Below are 20,239 nucleotides of genomic sequence, written 5' to 3'. Positions count from 1 at the left end.
CCTCCCTGCTCCTATACTCAAATCCTTTTGCTGGCACAGTCTTTTGTAGTTGAATTCTTTAGACAGTTTCTTTTTGAGAAAGCAATGTTTGATATCCACAATAAAGTATGGTCATCGGGGAGTCTAAAGATGGGGGGGTGTAAATACAGGCCACTCATAAATTCAGACAAAACTTTGTTTATCCACAGAGTGGTTAGAATGTGCATCACAATACCACAAGATGTGGTTGCGGTGAAAAGGCTTACATTTGAAAGGAAGCAAATATTCAAGTCTGTTGCATCTCCAGCAGTACAGCTCAGGTTTCATGTCCAACAAGACAAAAATCAGAACTAAACCCCTGTAGTGAACAGGAAATGAAAATCAATTGACTTTGGCCTCTAATTTAAAAAAAATCTAAGTCAGGAATTACAACCAACAGAAAATAAAAGAAACAAAATTGGATGAGTAAGGGTAGATAGAAATACATCACGAGAAAACTATGAACTGGTTTAATGTGCTAACATTCTCTGTGATGGAGGATCCAATCGATGTCTACAAAATGTCTTGAGTTCAAACTCTTATTTTCCCCAGAGCCATTGGCATGGTCTCAATCCGTCATTCAGTGCAAGGACGTGAAGTGAATAATACAGGGTGTGACAACTGACGTGCCGTAGGGATCATTGGTGCTGGGAACTCCACTTTTGTAAACAATTCATATAAAGGACATGCAGAATGGGACTGAAAGCACAGTTGTTAAATTTGCAGATGACACAAAGATATGCGGGAAAGTACGTTGTGAAGTGGACATAAAGAGAATACTAAGGAATAGAGGTAGAATAAGCGAGTGGATGAAGTACTGGAAAGTAGAGCATAATGCGGAAGTGCCCAGTTCAGCAGGATACATTAAAAAAACATTTTGTTCAAATGATGACAGATTGGAGATGTGGATGGACCCGTGTCAGTGCACAATTCACAACAGACTAGTATGTAGGATCTGCAAGTAATTAGGAAAGGTGACAAAACATTGCTTCACTGTGAGGGGAACTGAATATAAAACTAGTGAGTTTGTGCTTCTGCATGGTGGCATTAGTGAGCTCACATCTGGAATACTTAGTTTCCTTTTGTAAGGAAGGTATTGTTATTGGGTTTTTTTATGGCCATGTCTACCGAGATACAGTAAGAAGCTTTTGTTTGCGTGCTATTCAACCAAATCAGATAATACTATACATGAGGACAATCAAACCAGGTACAAGTACAACAGGTAGAGCGAAGAATACTGATGTGCAGAATAGAGTTTCTCAGCACTGTAACGTAACAGTTCCAGAGAAATGTCCAATGGTGTAGAGAAAAAGTGTAGAATACAAAGTGCCAGAGTAACTCAGCGGGTCAGGCAGTAACTCTGGAGGGCATGGATTGGCGACGTTTCCAGTCGAGACCTTCGTCACATTCGATCCTGAAGAAGGGCCCCGACTCAAAACGTCAAGAACACGAAGAAGGGTCCTGGCCCAAAAACTCACCGATCAATGACCTCTAGAGATGCTGCCTGACCCGCTGAGTTAAAGCACTTTTTGTTCTACACAAGATTCCAGCATCTAAAGTTCCCTGTGTGTTGAAGGATGTTCATGTGATGGAAGCAGTCCAGAGAAGATTTACTAGACTAATGCCCGGATTGCATTCCGAGATCAGGATTGATGGGCTAGCTCATATCTGATGGTGTTCACAAGAGGGGACCTGGTTGAAACGTTGCAAGATCGTGAGGGGCCAGGACTGGGTCAATGTTGAGGGGATGTTTCCTCATGTGGGAGAATCTGCAACTAGGAGGCCACTGTTTAAAAAAAGAGGTTGCCCATTTAATACAGATGAAGGGAAGTTTTTTTCCCCCGCCTGGGGAAGGGGTGGGGGGGATGAAACTTTGGAATTCTATGTCTCAAAGGGTCTTGAAATGTTTTTAAAGGCAGAGAGAGATTCTTGATGAGCAAGGAACGGAAAGGTGATGGGGTGGATCAGAATGTGAAGCCGAGGTTACAATAAGAGCAGCACTAACAGAGTGGGTTTGAAGGGCTGAGTGGCCCACTCCTGCTCCTAATTGTAAGCACAAGTTAAACTCCTTGTGTGCATGCAAATAGTCGCCTGGGTTGGGCACCATCTTGGAAGCTGTCAGCAAAGCATAAAATGTTGAGCGTTGGCACCAACTTGCCAAAGAGAAAAGAGGTGGCGCTGTATTCAAGTTGTTTACGGCAGATTTCAGGCTGTCAAATGAAGCATTAAGCCATGTCAAATTTCGAAGCGTAATCATTTTATGCTGCAATACATTCTAATTTTTGCGACAGTTGCATTTGCTTAGACTGCATTTGATAGGAACAATTACACACGCACACACATATATTACATAATCAGTTTGTGTAACTCCAATCTGCACAAAGAATGTAAAGAAATCCTTCACCATCTCTGGGAGGTACAAATGTATATGAAAGCTGCATCATTCGCTTTGCCACATCTGAAAACAATTAGGCATCTGATACATTGCTCATGTTATTGACATTAGTTATGTCCAGCTGGACCATGTAGCACAGTAATGTTGCACACCAAATCCCACCGACCACCATTGTAGAATAACCTTGTGTGGCACTTGACAAATGCATTGTGAAAATCAAAATGTCTACTTCTATTGGTTGTCTCTTCTACTGACAACTACAGTTCCTCGTTTCTATTCCGGGGTGGAAGATTGCAACCTTCACGTGGTCCGCCCTGTTTCGACTAATGCAATCAACTCGACGTGCACAAACGGAAGATCAAATAGAACAAGTTGTCCAACAGCTTTAGGCTGTGCACGCCACACGAAAGAAGAAGTTTCTATTCCAACATGTTGTGTTTTTTTACTTAAGATTCCAGCATCTACAGTTCCTTGTGTCTCCATTCTGATGAAGGGTCTTCAACCATATATGTTAACTGTTTCTTTCTCCAGAGATGCTGCCTGAACTCTGTGGCCAACGCTTTGTGTTTTTACCCTTCATTCGAAGTTCATCAGGTTATTGACCTGAAATCTTAACTATGTTTCTCTCTCCACGGATGCTGCCGGAACCACTAAGTTCTGTCACGCTTTCCAGCATTTTATGTTTTTATCCCAGTCTTACTTGTGCTAGTTTCCCGGTAAAATTAGGAATATAGTTGTATGCACATTGTAATCTTCCGATCCTTTCCCAACAAACCCAGTTCTTTATAACGCCAAATTAAAATTGGCCTTAAACAGTGCAACTGAGGGTGCTCTGGTTTCCTCCCACATCCCAAAGATATGTGCACTTGTAGGTTGAGCATGTAGGGAGTCAACGCAAAAGTGGGATATCATAGAACTAGTGTGAATAGGTGGTTGATGGTCAGTTTGAACTCAGTGGGACGAAGGGTCTGTTTCCATGCTTTATCTCTAAATGTTAACCCATAGTTGACCAAGATGTTCTGCACACAAGTGAATGCTTTAATCTCACTATTCATCCAGGTAATGTGTTTTGAACTGTTGTGTAGGAGGCCACAAATAACAATTCATTTCTTTCTCACACTAAACAGCCACTATTATACACTCCATGGATATTATTTCATCTCTGGGTACAAATGCGTTTTGTTGAGACAGGCGAACAAAAAAATGGGCCATTTTATCTGTCAAATAAGTAAAAGCGTGAAAGACATTCTTGCCATAGAGGGAGTACAGAGAAGGTTCACCAGACTGATTCCTGGGATGGCGGGACTTTCATATGAAGAAAGACTGGATAGACTCGGCTTGTACTCGCTAGAATTTAGGAGATTGAGGGGGGATCTTATTGAAACTTACAAAATTCTTAAGGGGTTGGACAGGCTAGATGCAGGAAGATTGTTCCCGATGTTGGGGAAGTCCAGGACAAGGGGTCACAGTTTGAGGATAGAGGGGAAATCCTTTAGGACAGAGATGAGAAAAACATTTTTCACACAGAGAGTGGTGAATCTCTGGAATTCTCTGCCACAGAAGGTAGTTGAGGCCACAGTTCATTGGCTATATTTAAGAGGGAGTTAGATGTGGCCCTTGTGGCTAAAGGGATCAGGGGGTATGGAGAGAAGGCAGGGATGGGATACTGAATTGGATGATCAGCCATGATCATATTGAATGGCGGTGCAGGCTCGAAGGGCCGAATGGCCTACTCCTGCACCTATTGTCTATGTTTCTATGTAACTAACATTGTTTCCTGATGTAGCCAATTTAAATGCAGAAAAGTCAAGTTCAGATCCATCCTACTCAAAACATGAGGACTGGAACTTTAAATAATCCTGCGTTTCGGCGGATTTTAAACTACTTTATAATTTAATGGAAAGCACACACACAGCTGACTCCAGAGATGCTGCCTGTCCCGCTGAGTTACTCCAGCATTTTGTGTCTATCTTCCGTGTAAACTGGCATCTGCACAGTTCCTTCCTTCACACGCACACACACTCACACACACGCGCACACACACACTCACGCACACACTCACACACACATACACACGCACACGCACACATATGGAATCAGGTTTAAAATCCCAACTGGGTGTTTAATGCATTGCATGCCCTTAGTCATCACACGGTCGGGTGATGGGTGTGATTGGAGATGTTTGCTTTGCAACCGTGAAGTGACAGAACAAGGTCGTGCCCACCTCAGCGCATGCCTGTCCGCCTGCCCGCCCCGGGGAAGGAGACCCTCTCCCCCGGCACTCGCCCTCGCCCTCCCCGCATCCAAACGTACCGATTCCATCGCCATGGCTCCTCCGATCTGCCTCTCTACACCTCCTGACGAGCCGGGTCGCTGTTCCCTCCGATTCCTCTCATGGACTCTCTCTCTTCTCCTCAGGACTTTCAGCTCCCGCCTCGCATCCAGCGCACACACACCAGCGCTTCCGGTCCGCGCCCGCGGCAACGACCAGGCAGCGGACAGCGGGGCAAGATGGCTGTCCGCCCCGGTCTCCGGCAGCGCCACCTGCAGGCCGGAGGAAGCAGCTGCCGAATCCGGTTGCTCAGGCAGATTCTCCACGGATTTTATTCTCTCCACAGATGCTGCTTTGTTTGCTCAGTAGTTCTTGCATCCACAGTTGGGTTTGCGAGAATATTGAGATCATTCATCTTAATGTTCCCAATGTTGGGCGAGTCCAGAACCAGGGGCCACAGTCTTAGAATAAAGGGGAAGCCATTTAAGACTGAGGTGAGAAAACACTTTTTCACCCAGAGAGTTGTGAATTTGTGGAATTCCCTGCCACAGAGGGCAGTGGAGGCCAAGTCACTGGATGGATTTAAGAGAGAGTTAGATAGAGCTCTAGGGGATAGTGGAGTTAAGGGATATGGGGAGAAGGCAGGCACGGGTTATTGATTATGGATGATCAGCCATGATCACAATGAATGGCAGTGCTGGCTCGAAGGGCCGAATGGCCTCCTCCTGCACCTATTTTCAATGTTTCTAAGGGTTGCACACCACTACCTGATAGCTCCAGAGACCAGGTTTCGATCCTGGCCTCGGGTGCTGTCTGTGTGAAATTTGCACGTTCTCCCCGTGACCGCGTGGGTTTCCTCCGGGTGAACCGGTTTCCTCCCACATCCCAAAGAGGTGCAGGTTTGTAGGTTGATCGGTTGCTGCAAATGTCCCCAGTGTGTGGATCTGGATTAGATTAGATTCTGGGGGGAGTTGATGGGAATGTGAAAGAAAATAGGTTATAGAGAATATTTGTGGAGAATAATGGATGGAATTTATATAGCGCCTTTCTAATAATCAAGGCGCTTTACATCGCATTATTCATTCACTCCTCAGTCACATTCGGTGGTGGTAAGCTACTTCTGTAGCCACAGCTGCCCTGGGGCATACTGACGGAAGCGTGGCTGCCAATCTGCGCCTACGGCCCCTCCGACCACCACCCACACACATTCACACACAGGCAAAGGTGGGTGAAGTGTCTTGCCCAAGGACACAACGACAGTATGCACTCCAAGCGGGATTCGAACCGGCTACCTTCCGGTTGCAAGCCGAACACTTAGCCCATTGTGCCATCCGTCGTCCCATGGTATTGATAGGATGCCCTGAGAGCTGGCGTGCATTTGATGGGCTGACCGGCCTTCCACAGTGTTTGTGTGGAAAAACTTAACCCTCAGGTCCCCTTTAAACATCCTCCGTCTCACCTTAAAACTTCACCCACTAGTTTTAGACACTCCTACCACGATAGGGAACAGTACAGCACAGGAACAGGCTCTTCAACACACAATGTCTATGCCAAACACAATGACAAATTAAACAAATCTCTTCTGCCTGCACTTGTGAAACAGACTCTGATTATCTACCCTATCTCTGACTCCCACACTGTTATACACCGCGAAAATGTGTTCTATATGATCCAGTTTATCCAATATTTCCTTCTAATTCAAGCATTCTAATCCAGGCAACATCCTCACCACTGTCTGCCCCATGAATGTTCAGCAGTGGAAGGACCCTAAACCGTGGTCTTTTCCCACAGAGCCTCACGTTGGATGAACTGAGCTTCAGCGAGTCCCTCAGCATGTAAGCTTGCAGTCTGAATGCAGTCAGCAACGTTCCCTGACTTCTGTTCAGCTACCAGGGGACCATGCATCCCATTGCTGAAGAACAAACAGCAGTTCTTTTGAGTACAACAATCTCTGGATCAGTGCCGCTAATTCAGAAAAGAATAGCAACTGGAATCATTTAATCTACCCATTTTTCATGATTTGTTTTGATTTATTAGGGAGCTTTCTTTCCACTTCCTATTTAGCAGGTGTTTTTTTCATCTTTTTCAAACTGTGATTTATTGCAGTTCCCTGAACATGCCATTTTCCCGCAGGCACAAATGTTGCTCAACAGATGGAGAAATCAACATTCGATGTATTTAATGTACAACTGTTCCCAAAATATTACTATTACCCAGAGGTTACTGTTTTAAAATCAATTAAGAATACAAAACTTTGGGTTTTAAAGCCTTGTATAACATCTCACTGCTGATTTATATGGAATTTGATCCAAGAGTAAATGTAATACTAGTTGCAGGAAATGTAGTGGCAGACAATTGCATGTTGGAGACCTTTGAAATGAATGAAATTCAGAATACTTAAATTAAACTGTATACATTTTAAGACCACAATTTAATTGGTGTTAAAGTAATACTTATTAGCAATAGGAGACACATGAAACTGCAGATGTTGAAAACCTGAGCAAAACTAGCTCGAGCAACTCAGGTTTGTAGGTTAATTGGCTTGAGTTTGTATACCTGGCATAAGTGTAAAATTGTCCCCTAGTGTGTGCAGGTGCAATGTGCGGATCTCTGGTCAGTGCTGACTCGGTGGGCCGAAGGGCCTGTTTCCACGCTGTATCTCTAAACTAAACTAAAGCTAAGTTGACAGCCTGAGAACCATTTAATTGCTTCCAAGTAAAACACAATAATGCTGGAGGAACTCGGTGGGTCAGGCAACATCTGGGGAGGGAATGAACGGGTGATGTTTTGGGTCGGGGCACTTCACTCATTCTGTCCATTCCTTCCCAATAGGTGCAGGAGCAGGCCATTCGGCCCTTTGAGCCGGCACCGCCATTCAATGTGATCATGGCTGATCATCCCCAATCAGTACCCGTTCCTTCCTTCTCCCCATATCCCCTGACTCTGCTATTTTTAAGAGCCCTATCTAGCTCTCTCTTGAAAGCATCCAGAGAACCTGCCTCCACCGCCCTCTGAGGCAGAGAATTCCACAGACTCACCACTCTCTGTGAGAAAAAGTGTTTCATCGTCTCCGTTCTAAATGGCTTACTCCTTATTCTTAAACTGTGGCCCTTGGTTCTGGACTCCCCCAACATCGGGAACATGTTTCCTGCCTCTAGCGTGTCCAAGCCCTGATTACAATCGAGCCATTCACAGTGTACAGATACGTGATAAAGAGAATAACGTGAATAACATTTAGTGCAAGATAAAGTCCAGTAAAGCCCGATCAAAGATAGTCCGAGGGCCTCCATTGAGGTAGATCGGTCAGGACCGCTCTCTAGTTGTTGGTAGGATGGTTCAGTTGCCTGATAACAGCTTGCACTCTGTGCACCTTCCAATTCAAGTGCAGGATTGACAAATTGCAGTTTCTTACCCAGATGCATCTCTCAAAAACTACACCAATGAGTTAATAGTAGATAGATTAATTTGGCAAATAAATGTTGTTCAGATCATTGTTGTGGGAGAGTACAATAAAATCTTGTAGAAAATGCGATAATATTTTGCGCTTCCAAGTTTTTCATACATTCCGGATTACACTTGATATTTAAGATTTGCCACAGGGCTTTATTTGTTTCAACATGGGGGTGGTGAACCGCCTTCTTAGACTGCTTCAGGCCTTTTGGTGATGTGCTCCCACAGTGATGTTGGGCAGGGAGTTCCATGCTTTGGACGATACCCCAGTAAACATATTTCACTCAGGATATTGTGTGACTTGGAGAGGAATGTGCAGGGATGGTGTTCCCATGTACCTGTTACTCTTGTGTGTCTTGGTGGTAGAGATTGGGAAATGGGAGTATCCCGCGGGAGCAAGCACATCGCATTATAAACATGGTATACACTGCAGCCATTGTGTGCCAGTGCTGAAGGGAATGAATGCTGAGGGTGCTTTCATCCAAATCATTTACACAAATATGCTTTTTAATTCCCTCCTCCCCAATGTTTTTTGCTTAATGACATTTCAGTGAATAGATTTTAGCAGTAGCTGCAATTATGCACAGCACAAAAATATCTTTTGATTGCATTTGTAAAAGGCCACATGGGTAATTCGAAATTTACATTGAAGAAGCATTTGGACAGAGACTTGGAGGCAGTGGTGGACTGGGTCTAAAAATATTGGTTCATCAGGGGCCCACTTGCCATCGGGCAAGCTGACACCCTAGCCAGTCCGCCACTGCTTGGAGGCAAGGAACAGAAGGATACGGTCCTATTGAGTTAAATGGGATTAGTGTGGATGGGCAAAATGGTCAGCACTGATGTGGTGGGCTGAAGGGGCTGTTTAAAAAAAATCAAAGATAGACACAAAATGTCAGGGTTACTCAGTGGAACAGGCTTCTCTGAATAGAAGGAATGGGTGATGTTTCGGGTCGACCCCCAACTTCAGATTGTTTCTGTGCTGTGTTAGACTTGCGTTAGTTTTTGTAATAACAAAACTATCAAGCAGTGTGTTCCGATTCCATATTTATATTTTATTTTAATTACCCCCTTCAAAAAGGTAATGATCCCGTTTTGTTTTATGTAACCTTTATAAGCAATTTATTGCCCCATGACATTGCAGTAGAGGTTTTCGAGCCAGGAGAATAGATTAAGTTGTGCTCCCGTCCAGATGCAAGCCAGCTGTGTGCCAGTGTTCTTTTCCAGTCCTGCAGATTCCTTGTTGAAGGCAAAATCTGCATTGCATGCAACTCAAATGCTACATCAATAAGCTCTGATGGGCTGCAAGCTTAGATTTGCCACAGCCAGAATACAGCATCTGGTATGTACTGAAGTTTCTGTCAAGTGTAGTCATGCAGTACTACTCGTCTATGCCAACAAAGATACCCATCTAAGTTAGTCCCATTCATCTGCGTTCAACCCATAACCCGCTAAACATTTCCCATTCACATATCTGTCCAAATGTCTTATAAATGTTGTTATCTGGTTCAATCACTTCCTCTAGTTCCCACCAGCCTCTGTAAAGTTGCCTTTAATTAAATCTTTCCCTCTCACCTTAATCAATGCCCTCTACTATTTGATTCCCCAACCCTGGAAAAAAAACTGTGGGAATTCCCTACCACAGAGGGCAGTGGAGGCCAAGTCACTGGATGGATTTAAGAGAGTGTTAGATAGAGCTCTAGGGGCTAGTGGAATCAAGGGATATGGGGAGAAGGCAGGCACGAGTTATTGATTGGGGACGATCAGCCATGATCACAATGAATGGCAGTGCTGGCTCGAAGGGCCGAATGGCCTCCTCCTGCACCTATTTTCTATGTAACTATCTATGTAGCTGATGCAGGTAAGTGGCTCCAGTCATTTCAAAACAGATGGAAAAGGTGAAAAATAATTCAGGTAATTTAAATCAAACTAGGTATCAAATTGAATATTTTAATCTCATTTTTATTTTTTGAACATTTGCAAATGGAAGCATCTTTGCGATTTACAATCAATCAGCTAGGAGCCAGCTTCAGAGACCGAGTTGCCAGTGAATAACCTTCTATAAGTTTAGCTGGTAGGTGAACACCAAGTGGATGGTGTCCTGATCTCAGCCAATGTATCCACCATCAATACTAAATACCACTAAGGAAATTTTTCACATGACAGCTAATCTCAAGAGTCCATTCACCACTCAAAAGAGATTGTCCCTTGAAGTTTATTTAGTGTTGGCTGGGTTACCAAACCACACATTATGCAACTGGACAAGAATCGGGTTCAGATACCCAAATCCAGAAATTAAAACTGTTTCTGCGGAAAATAATTCAAGTGGTGAGAAGTCTTTGGTGCCACTGCTAGGTTGTTATTCTAAGACAGAAACATTTGCCGTGAATAGTTGCAAGAGTCCATTCTCCAAAAAACAAAACAAATCCGTACAAATATTCTTATATCATCGTTTCCTCCATAACTCCTTGCAATCACATAACTGTATTGCTGCTTTATGAAGGAGTTATCACAGATAGATAGATAGTCAAGACCTTTAAGTGGTGTGACTGATTAAAGCACTCTTTAATTTCTTATTTTGATTGCTTTTATTGCGTGGCTATTATTTTTACTTCTGTTTTATGTCTTTTAATTTATTGTTGTATTTCATATGTAATTTTTGCGCCTCATGTGAGCTGTTATGTTGTCTGTTTATGATAGAAACATAGAACATAGAAACATGATGTCTTGTTTATTCTTCTGTACAGCACTTTGGTCAACATTGGTTGTTTTAAAGTGCTTAACAAATAAAGTTGGATTGGATTGGATTGGATTGTGACATATGGAAATATAAGAAACAAGCACAATATAACCAAGACTCTTCAATATGAATGCTTCACTGTTGCAATCCAACATCTCATGATAACTTGAGACCAATAAATGTAATCCAAGGATGTTTTTATTTCAAACAATTTTAATGCAGTAAATTCACCTCTGTAGGAACAATGTCCCTATTTATCATACAGTAATGCAAAGATGCTACATTTTGTATTTAAAAAAGGTTTGTACAATCTAGCCAACATGATCATAAACGGTCTCTACATGTACCAGGGATGTACAGAATAAGCTTATTCCTGCAGGAGATTTAATACATAGAGCAAGAAACATCTTGGCTCTTTTGACATAAATTATATACAATTCAACTTATGTTCAGTACAAAAAAAACATGCCACATACAATAAAAAAGGATAATTTTAATTCATTACCAGTGACAACATTTGCTGTACAGAATGCACACAACACAAACAAAAAAAACCCTTTCATATTCTAGAAGTTTATTTTGTCATTAAAAAATACTCAAATCTCTGCTTTTGTTTTTGCCCCAATTGCAAGGATAAAATGCACCACAAAATACCTAGCTCAGAGTGTAAACAGTATGAACAAGGCTTTACTGCAAACAGGACATTTTCATGTGTTAACTGAACACGTTCCAACAAATACATGATGTGACTGCAACCTCCCCTGCTTAGGGATGGAGGATCTCACAATGCATTCGGGCTCTGCGGACATCTTCAGTTAACATGAAAGAGCCCCATTTTTAAATTAGATTCTTCCATTAAAAGTCACCCGGCCCCTATCAGTTGAAGAGGGGGTGAAATCAGCTTTTATTATAAAAACAGTAAAACACTGTAAGCTTAAATTTATCTAACATGATCTACATTACCTAGAATCTTCTCATTGCATGCTAATGTCTTCCCTGCTTCAATCCAACCAGCAGCTATTTTATATCACCAATACCAACCGTTCATTTGTACGAATGAGAATCTGATCCAGTGGTTTCTGCTTTGGAGATTTCTACAAGTTTGTATTTACATTTTTACAGTTGCAGCGTGGAGAAGATGCAGTGGGGGAAGCAGCTTTCACGAATCGCGCCAATAAAAAAAATCTCCCCCATCCAGACCTATCCTACTGTTCCGAATAAAATTCACACTTTTATATATATATTACAGGAACAAAACTACAGTAAAATGACTTGTGGAATCAAGTAGGTAAGAAATCCTTCAGTGCAAGTCTCCTCTGCAAGAGATTTCAGAGAGAGTCCGTTTGTGCGTTGAACCAAATGCCTTAACAATTTGCCCGTTTGATACTGACTGATCAGGATCAAGGAGGCCTCGGACCAAGTCTTCTTTGTGCCACCTTCCTTTTCACTATATTTTGCTCAGCAACTGAGGACTTATAATTGATGTGATCCGTCCCCACTGTCCTCCTTGAAATCCCTCTGAATTATTCTAGTTTTAAGAAATTCTCATCAATCATGAAAATATGCGTTGTCAGGTCGACAGTTTAAAAGGGATCGTCAAGATTCAGGATTGAAAGCTGGTCAATTTATTTTGATCCTTTGTTTTCAACTGACAGTTACAGATAGACCTTAACAGTAACAGTATTATTATTGTGCCAGCCCAAGTGTCCCCATTAATGAAATTCACTTCCAGTAACTTCCCAACACAGGACCATTAAAACTGGTCCTAGTGAGACCTTACCAACGTGGATTGTCTTTCAAAAAGTATCTTTTGCACATTTATTTTTGAATAACCGTGTGTAAAAGATGAACATTTCTTACATGGTCACTCAGATCGTACACACTGCGACCAACATGGATGGATGTTTACATTTCTCTGTTTCTATCAAGCTACTTCGGTACTTTTTTCCCCCAAGATATTGGTCAAAAATTGAGTTTATTTCCTTTGAAATAAATAATCTGGTGATAATAACACACAAAATGGGTATGTTACTTCAAAAATCAAAGATTTTGAAGTAGTAATCAGAAATGTTTACAAACAAAATAAAAATATCCCACACTGATTCCCTGGGATACAATTAGGGCAAATAGTATGCGAAATCCAACATACTAATGCAGTTCAATTTATCACACCCAAGGGACACTATCTCTTTAAAACTCTAGTGTTTTTAGGAGTGCTGTTCATTACATTGCTGCCTTGGTTTCATAATCAATCCGCTCCCACAAAAGTGTTTATTTTACATGAACCCTGCAATATTCAAATATTCTTAAAAAAAAACCGTAATGGATGAAAATGCAATTCCCTTTGACTTTGATATGTACCACACCTCTGTCTAACATCAGAGACCACTTCCAGCAGAGTTAGGAAAGATATAGACTTTTCAATCCCAGTCTTCCCTCCTTTGGCTGAATTTCATTAGAAATATAATCTTTCCTATAGATTAAGTCCCATCGGAAAAGGGCTGCACAGCTGAGAGATTCTCATTCTCACTCTCTCTCTCTCTTTCTCTCTCTCGCAGGAACTAGACAAAAGAAAATCCAGAGATTACATTCAGAAGCAACCCATAGACCTGTCAGAAAACGCAGTCACTGGCTGTGCATCTTAGTATCTTTGTACACCTGCTCAGTCCATTTGTTTTAGTAACTCATTGTTTGCTAAATTTTGTTAAAAGGTTCTGCACATCTGATCACTACACGAACTCCCAACCACAGATATACTCCCATCATGGATCGCAGTAAATACTTCATTGTGAACTAGTGAGAATTCTTCCCATCTTCATGAAGGAGGATCTGTCAGAACGATTTATCCAAGTATAGCAGATGTTGACTAGAGTTGTGAACCATCTGAAATTATTGTGAATTCTGAGTCAGCTAAACTTGCTCGGGTTGTCTTAGTTCATCCATTTTCTGCAGTTGAGAGCTCCACAATGGCATGGAATCTTGTGCTGATCATCTTCAAAATCAAACTTATAGTCATATGTCAACTGAAGGAAGAAAAATCATTATTAATGCAGGAACTATTTACTGAACAATCAACATTCAGAGTGTACACAAAGGAGAAGGCCAAATGGCTCCTCAGCCAGTTCTATCAATCAATAAGATTATGACTGATCTGCTCTGCATTCTTGTCTATCTGTGGTAAGCAAATGAATGAAAGGTTACCAAGTATCTATTTCCCTCTGTCTTAGAAATATTCTAAGATTACCATTTCCACCAAATGGAAACAAAGGATGATATGCTGGATGTGGAGGCTAGTGGGGGTGACCAAGGGAACTCTTTTGATGTTGTCTTTGGTGAGGGCAGGAGGCAGAGGAAGCAGACGTCTGGGAAAAAGATGAAATGCCAGCGAGGGCTCCATCAACCATGGTGGAGGGGAACCCACGTTTCCTGAAACAGGTTATTTCAGAAGTCCTGGAACGGAAAGCCTCACCTCGGCTTTGTCCTGCTCCTCCTCAAGCTTTCTTTCCCTCCCCTCCACAATCAATTCGAAGAAGGGTCTCGACCCGAAACGTCATCTATCCATGTTCTCCAAGAGATTAGTGTGCAAAGTTAGAGCGCATGGTATTGGGGGTAGGTTATTGACATGGATAGAGAACTGGTTGGCAGCTATGGCACACCACTTCTAAAATCATACCAATCAGTAAAAAGACCCATTAATGTCTACTCCTGGTTCCTGTTAGCCAGTAAACTTTCTATCCATGCTAATATGAAACCTCCTACACCAAGATCTTTTATCTTCCCCTAATGCAGCAACCTCTGGAAAATTAAGTACAGTATATACCCCATTTTCCTTTTATCTACATTATTTATTTTGAGATAACTAAACTGGTCAGCTGATGTATTTTTGATTATGTAGTTATTAAATTATACAGCCTCCCAATTTCAATAACTTTACAAAGAGTAAAATATATTTAAAATAATCTGACACTGAAATATACAACAATAAATCTTTTCAATGTTGTTACCTATCTCTGCAACATTTATGTTTTTATAATGAAACATAGTGCAGATCATGCTTGTGCTATTTTTCATTTGATATGAAAGGAATATTTTTAGAATGCAGCATATTTTACAGCTTTGAACATATATCCCGAGGGAATGTTACATGGACACTTAGCGGGTGGTGGGAGGAGAGACCGATGGTGACCAGAAATACCCAGAGGCTTAAGCAAGCCCTTTCATATTAATCTATTAGTTCTATGTGCTAAATAATAGTCCACACGCAGGGCTGCAAACATGTCAGAAAATAGAATTCATCTCCAGGACAACAGATTTTCTTAAACCATTACGTCCACCTGGTCTGTCTGAAGAAGGACCCTGACTCAAAATGTCACCTATACAGTTCTCTCCAGAGATGCTCCCTGGTCCACTGAGTTACTGCAGCATTTTGTGCCTATCTTTGGTACAAACCACCAACTGCAGTTCCTTTTTATTATGTCTGTTTTGTTATCCATTATGTAACATTTTGGACTAAACTAGCAACACACAAGAAACGGAGTGAGCAAACTTACTCTTGGGCTTGCTACACCTCCGATAAGCATCAGTGTGAACATTTCTCGTATTATTTCTTATCTTCCTTTTCCTCTTTTCTTTTAGCCACTTACCTCTTCACCTTTTGGAATTCGCCTGCTTGAGATAATGATTATTTTGTCCTCCTTGTCAAAGGTCACAACCTCTGCCACACAGTTAGGGGCACAGGAATGATTGATATATCTGCACAGTAGACATTTTTTTTCCCGAGAAAAGAGAAAAGCAGCCAGTCAACATCACAAAAGTATATATAGAAACAACATTTTTTTTTTTTTAATACAATCATGGTTCAGCAGATTTCAAAATATAAAAAGCAATATCACAGGCTCAACAATTAGTAAAGATACTTCCAGTACTGATGCATAATACTGGGATGTAAATACATTGAGTAGAATGCAAAACAAAGCTGTCAATGTAGTAATAAAACTTTTACAAGAATCAATTCCCAAATATCCCATTTATAAAAAAAACATCAATTTCCTTACTAATCAGCAACGAAAAAAGGCTCATTGTCAAAAGTCACAGGTTATAGCAGGGTTCTGATCCTGAAAGATGTTTGTGACCCAAACAGTTTACAAGTGGGAAATTAGGTTGCAAGGCTTAGTTCCTACACACAGAAGGTGCTTGCAGCATTGCAGCAGTAGGCAAACCCACCCTGCTACTGTCCTGAACGCTCATTCGTATGTACGGGCAGTACACAAGTCGAGCTGGGGAAGATCTGCACATCTATCTAATACTTACAACCACCATTTTATGTCAGACTTTGCAGGATCACCCTTCTGATGAGATATCCTAGATGTGGATTTCTACATTCTCTTGGATGCAAAGACTGTATAGATGAGGACAGCAAAGAAACAGGGTAGAGTCTCCCAAGAGAATAATAAAAATCAGACTCTTTGCTTGTAAATCACTGAAGTTACCAAATTCCATATTTCATAACGCCTGCTGATGTCATCCCACCAGAAAGTCACCTACCTGGCTGGGCCTCCAGTTAAAGTAGCATCAATCACATGCTCATTATTAATCCGAAACATATAAACACCTCGATTCTGAAGAAAAAACAAAAACAATCCTTAGCTTCCTATCCACTTCTCTTCCGCCCTTCGAACAGTTTTATAACTTTGGAATGCTCAATTTCACACTGTTAATGTAATTTCATGCTTCAGATTATAGTTCCGAGTCGAAGTAGCTCCAATGTTAGTTATAAAACTTAACGTGAGAAACTGACACTATGTCAACAGTGAAGGAAGGAGCATAGAAATCTGCGTCCTTTGTACTATTCTACTGTTGCAACAGTATTTCATAACGTCACCCATTCCTTCTCTTCAGAAATGCTGCCTGTACCGCAGAGTTACTCCAGCATTTTGTATCTATCTTTGGTGTAAACCAGCATCTGTAGTTCCTTCCTATACATAAGTTCTATACATTATATAACGTTTCAGTAAATAACATATAATCGCACATATATTATCTGATATAGGTTATTTGACAGAACAATTTAACCTACATCAAATTTCATACATAGGCACAAGAATGACACCCAATGCTTATATTATATTCTGATACACAACAGTATATACAGCTAACAACATGTATATCTTTCACCACTAGATTTAATAAATGATGCATTATTCTGACAAAACATATCACACCTAGACAAAAATCTGCCTTTTTAAGCTTACTTCCAATTGGTTTGGAATCATAAAGTCACACTCCAGGGAATGAAGCAAATATGGAGCACTTTTGCAGAAGTGCCATGGGCAGCTGCCTTGTGCGATCTCTATGAAACAGTTATGCACTTACCTATTTCCCTGCCCATACTCTTAAAAAGCTTCTTTTAAAAAGTGGATAAATGCTTTAAAAAAAGTCACAATATAAGCATAACCTTTGTCCTCAGTTCCTTATACGACTTGGGTTTTGCAGTTGTAAAAACAAATCTCCATCCCAAATATAGCCAGTCCATTCCCAGAGTCTAAAATGCTGCTCAGAGGTCTGTCCATCTCCCAGTCATAGCTTTGTTGATATGGACAGTAGCTGAATTGTACATGTCAACTGTTTACATTATAATTGTAGAGTGTGGGCGGCACAACGGTAGAGTTGCTGCCTTACAGCATTTGGAGCACCGGAGACCCAGGTTTGATCTCGACTACGGGTGCGGTCTGTACAGAGTTTGTACGTTCTCCCCGGGGATTTTCCCTGGTTGCTCCGGTTTCCTCCCACACTCCAAAGACATGCAGGTTTGTAGGTTGATTGGCTTGGTACAAGTGTAAATTGTCCCTAGTGTGCGTAGGATAGTGTTAGTGTGCGGGGATCGCTGGTCTATGTAGACTTGGTGGGCCGAAGGGTCTGTTTCCGTGCTGTATCTTTAAACTAAAAAAAAAAATCAGCAAAACTACGACTGAGAATTACATTACAGGGATAAATACCAGCAGGGTAACACAAAAGCTGACGGTATTAGAATGGAAAAGTAATATGCCTGACAATCTTTTCATTTTAAACTTGAAACTAAATTTGACTTGATGGCATAACAATTAAGGTGATAAAATGAATCAGACTTATCAATAAATTAGCTTACTAATTGTGCTTGAAGCAGTATACAACATAACGGCACACAGATGAAGCTAATCCATACCTGAGTCTCATATAATTTCTCCCTGCGATTTGCAACCTCATTGCGAATGATTGTCCCAATATATTCAATCACCATTGTGTGCTTCTCAAGGTCTTTGGCTGCATAGAGACCCAGACCCTATAAAACATGGAAACAAAAGTAATACAAATACTGAAATGAATTCCATCAATACTAAGAACTGTGAAGGGTTCATTATTGATAGCTGGGAGCCTCGAGGTTTATTGTTGAAGCCCAATACTGAAAAATATACAAACTGATATTATACTGTCGCAATTCACAAATATTATAAGATAAGAAATGCGCTATAAATTTCAATACAAGAGAAATATTTTAACGTACTGTTTGGTGTGTAGCAGTTTATAGCAAACACAGAAGACTGTAAACATAAGAACATATGACGGCAGAAAAATAGCCAAGAATCTAGAATAGAAGCTAATGTACAAACACATGAAGTGATCAGCATTGAAATTATGGTTATGCAAGCGTGAAATTGTTCTCTGCGGACAATTCTCAATTAAAATCTGGAGGATAGCAAACACAAATATTAAAGAAATGAAATAGAACTTTGATTCCAGGGTACACAATTTGTTTAACTAGCATTTCTCATCTTGTTGGTGTTAAACTCACTTGTATTCGAGATCGAGCCAGGTAAACGTTATTTTTCCATTCAGTTTTCAGTCTGCGGTATTGAGAAGATTTGGAGTGGACAAACTGCTTGCTGTAGGGAGTGTTAATTTCTCCAGTTACTGTACTCTGAAATGCTTTTGATGTGCTGGTACTGTTCAAGGTGTGTGGCCTTTTATGGAGACAGAAAAACAATTTATAATTGGACAATTATATCCTGTAATTCATAAAATTACACCTGCTATTTTTAAATAACAAAACAAAGAGAGACTTTGCAGGAGCAAAGCCCTTAGATCTTTGGAGACATCCTCATTAGACTAAACATGCATCTTGGGCCATCAGTGCTCTCTACGCATCAGAATTCTGCATAAAACTTCGAACAGTACTGTTCAGGTACACATCCTTTGTTCTTTGTCCAATGATGCCAAATTAAACTAATACCTCCCTGAACATGACCCATATCCCTCCTTGCATATCCATGTGCCTATATAAAAGGCTCTTAAATCCCACTAGTGTATCTGACTCACCACCAGCCCAGGTGACATGTTCCAGACACCCACCATCCTCTGTACAAAACCTCCCCCCTCCTTCCCCCCCCCCCCCCCCCGGTCCCCTCTCTACTTCCACTATTTGCGCCTTTCATTATTCCACCTCCCCCCCCCCCCCCTCTACCCCCCTCCCCCAGCCCAGAGCGTCAAACACTCATCATATGTTAACACTGTCATCCTGGGATCATTTTCGTAAACCTCCTCTGGACTCCTCCTACACCAACACATCCCTCCTCAGATGTTGTCCATAGTAGGTTAAATCTCATAACATAGATCACTTAGTAATACTTGTTCCTGTTGATGCCGTCGTTAGCACTAATTTATTTCCTCTATACTTACCGTTTGTAGTGAGTCATAATCTTTGGTTCAGAACGGGCACAGCCTGTTGGATTAACAGCTAGTGGGAGCTCCATGAGTGGGTGCCGACCATACCGGAATATGTAGTTCTGACAACTCTCTACGCCTGGCAACTAAAAGTAAACAAATTTAATTCACAAAATAATGTTATAGTTTTTAAAACATGAAGAACTCTTGAGCCTAGTCAACGCCAATTTTTGCCAACTTTAAATTATTTTGCTTATAACCAGAAATAGCAACATTCAGAAAACGACTTTACCACTCCACTCAACCAAAACTGCCCATCTCACACAATGATAGAGGAGCCAACAATCTCTTGGATTTCAATAAGTCAAATTGAAACATTCCCTTCAGTCCTCCACCAGTCTCAGGGGCGCCGTACGATGGTGGAGGACTGTAAGATTTCCCCCTTACCCTTAAACTGTGACCCCTTGTTCTGGACTTACCCAACATCGGGAACAATCTTCCCGCATCTAGCCTGTCCAACCCCTTAAGAATTTTGTAAGTTTCTATAAGATCCCCCCTCAATCTTCTAAATTCTAGCGAGTACAAGCCGAGATAGATTTTTACATTATATGCTGATCCAATAATAAGTACTTCAAGAACCTGAATTTGCAGGTACTTCTCTATTTGG

General features: G+C 41.3%; 2 protein-coding genes across 26 annotated transcripts in view; both read right to left on the bottom strand.

Annotated features, from left to right (window-relative positions):
* prkag1 (protein kinase AMP-activated non-catalytic subunit gamma 1) overlaps positions 1-19,452 on the bottom strand; it is a 61,182-nt gene extending 41,730 nt beyond the window's left edge. Inside the window, exons 1-3 of one of the 3 annotated variants that reach the window (XM_033015641.1) lie at positions 19,447-19,452; positions 13,406-13,426; positions 4,727-4,826 (exon numbers count right to left, since the gene is read on the bottom strand). In XM_033015641.1, coding sequence (XP_032871532.1) covers positions 4,727-4,741 — 15 coding nt within the window. In that variant the 5' untranslated portion in view covers positions 4,742-4,826; positions 13,406-13,426; positions 19,447-19,452. Of the gene's footprint in view, positions 1-4,726; positions 4,909-13,405; positions 13,430-19,446 lie in introns of those variants that run through there. The other 2 variants (XM_033015640.1, XM_033015639.1) reach the window with 2 other exon arrangements.
* The window catches only part of kmt2d (lysine methyltransferase 2D), a 136,167-nt gene continuing 126,983 nt past the window's right edge, over positions 11,056-20,239 (bottom strand). For all 23 annotated transcript variants that reach the window (XM_033015615.1, XM_033015614.1, XM_033015613.1 and 20 more), the window contains 6 exons: positions 19,588-19,718; positions 18,704-18,872; positions 18,077-18,193; positions 16,420-16,493; positions 15,519-15,627; positions 11,056-13,898 (listed from right to left, as the gene is read on the bottom strand). In XM_033015615.1, the coding sequence (XP_032871506.1) occupies positions 13,806-13,898; positions 15,519-15,627; positions 16,420-16,493; positions 18,077-18,193; positions 18,704-18,872; positions 19,588-19,718 (693 nt within the window). In that variant the 3' untranslated portion in view covers positions 11,056-13,805. The remainder of the gene's footprint in view (positions 13,899-15,518; positions 15,628-16,419; positions 16,494-18,076; positions 18,194-18,703; positions 18,873-19,587; positions 19,719-20,239) is intronic.

This window comes from Amblyraja radiata, chromosome 46 (genome assembly GCF_010909765.2).
Source record: "Amblyraja radiata isolate CabotCenter1 chromosome 46, sAmbRad1.1.pri, whole genome shotgun sequence".
NCBI classification, from domain to species: Eukaryota; Metazoa; Chordata; class Chondrichthyes; order Rajiformes; family Rajidae; genus Amblyraja; species Amblyraja radiata.
Note: the sequence above shows the minus strand (reverse complement) of the source record. Positions and strands in the feature narration are given on the sequence as shown.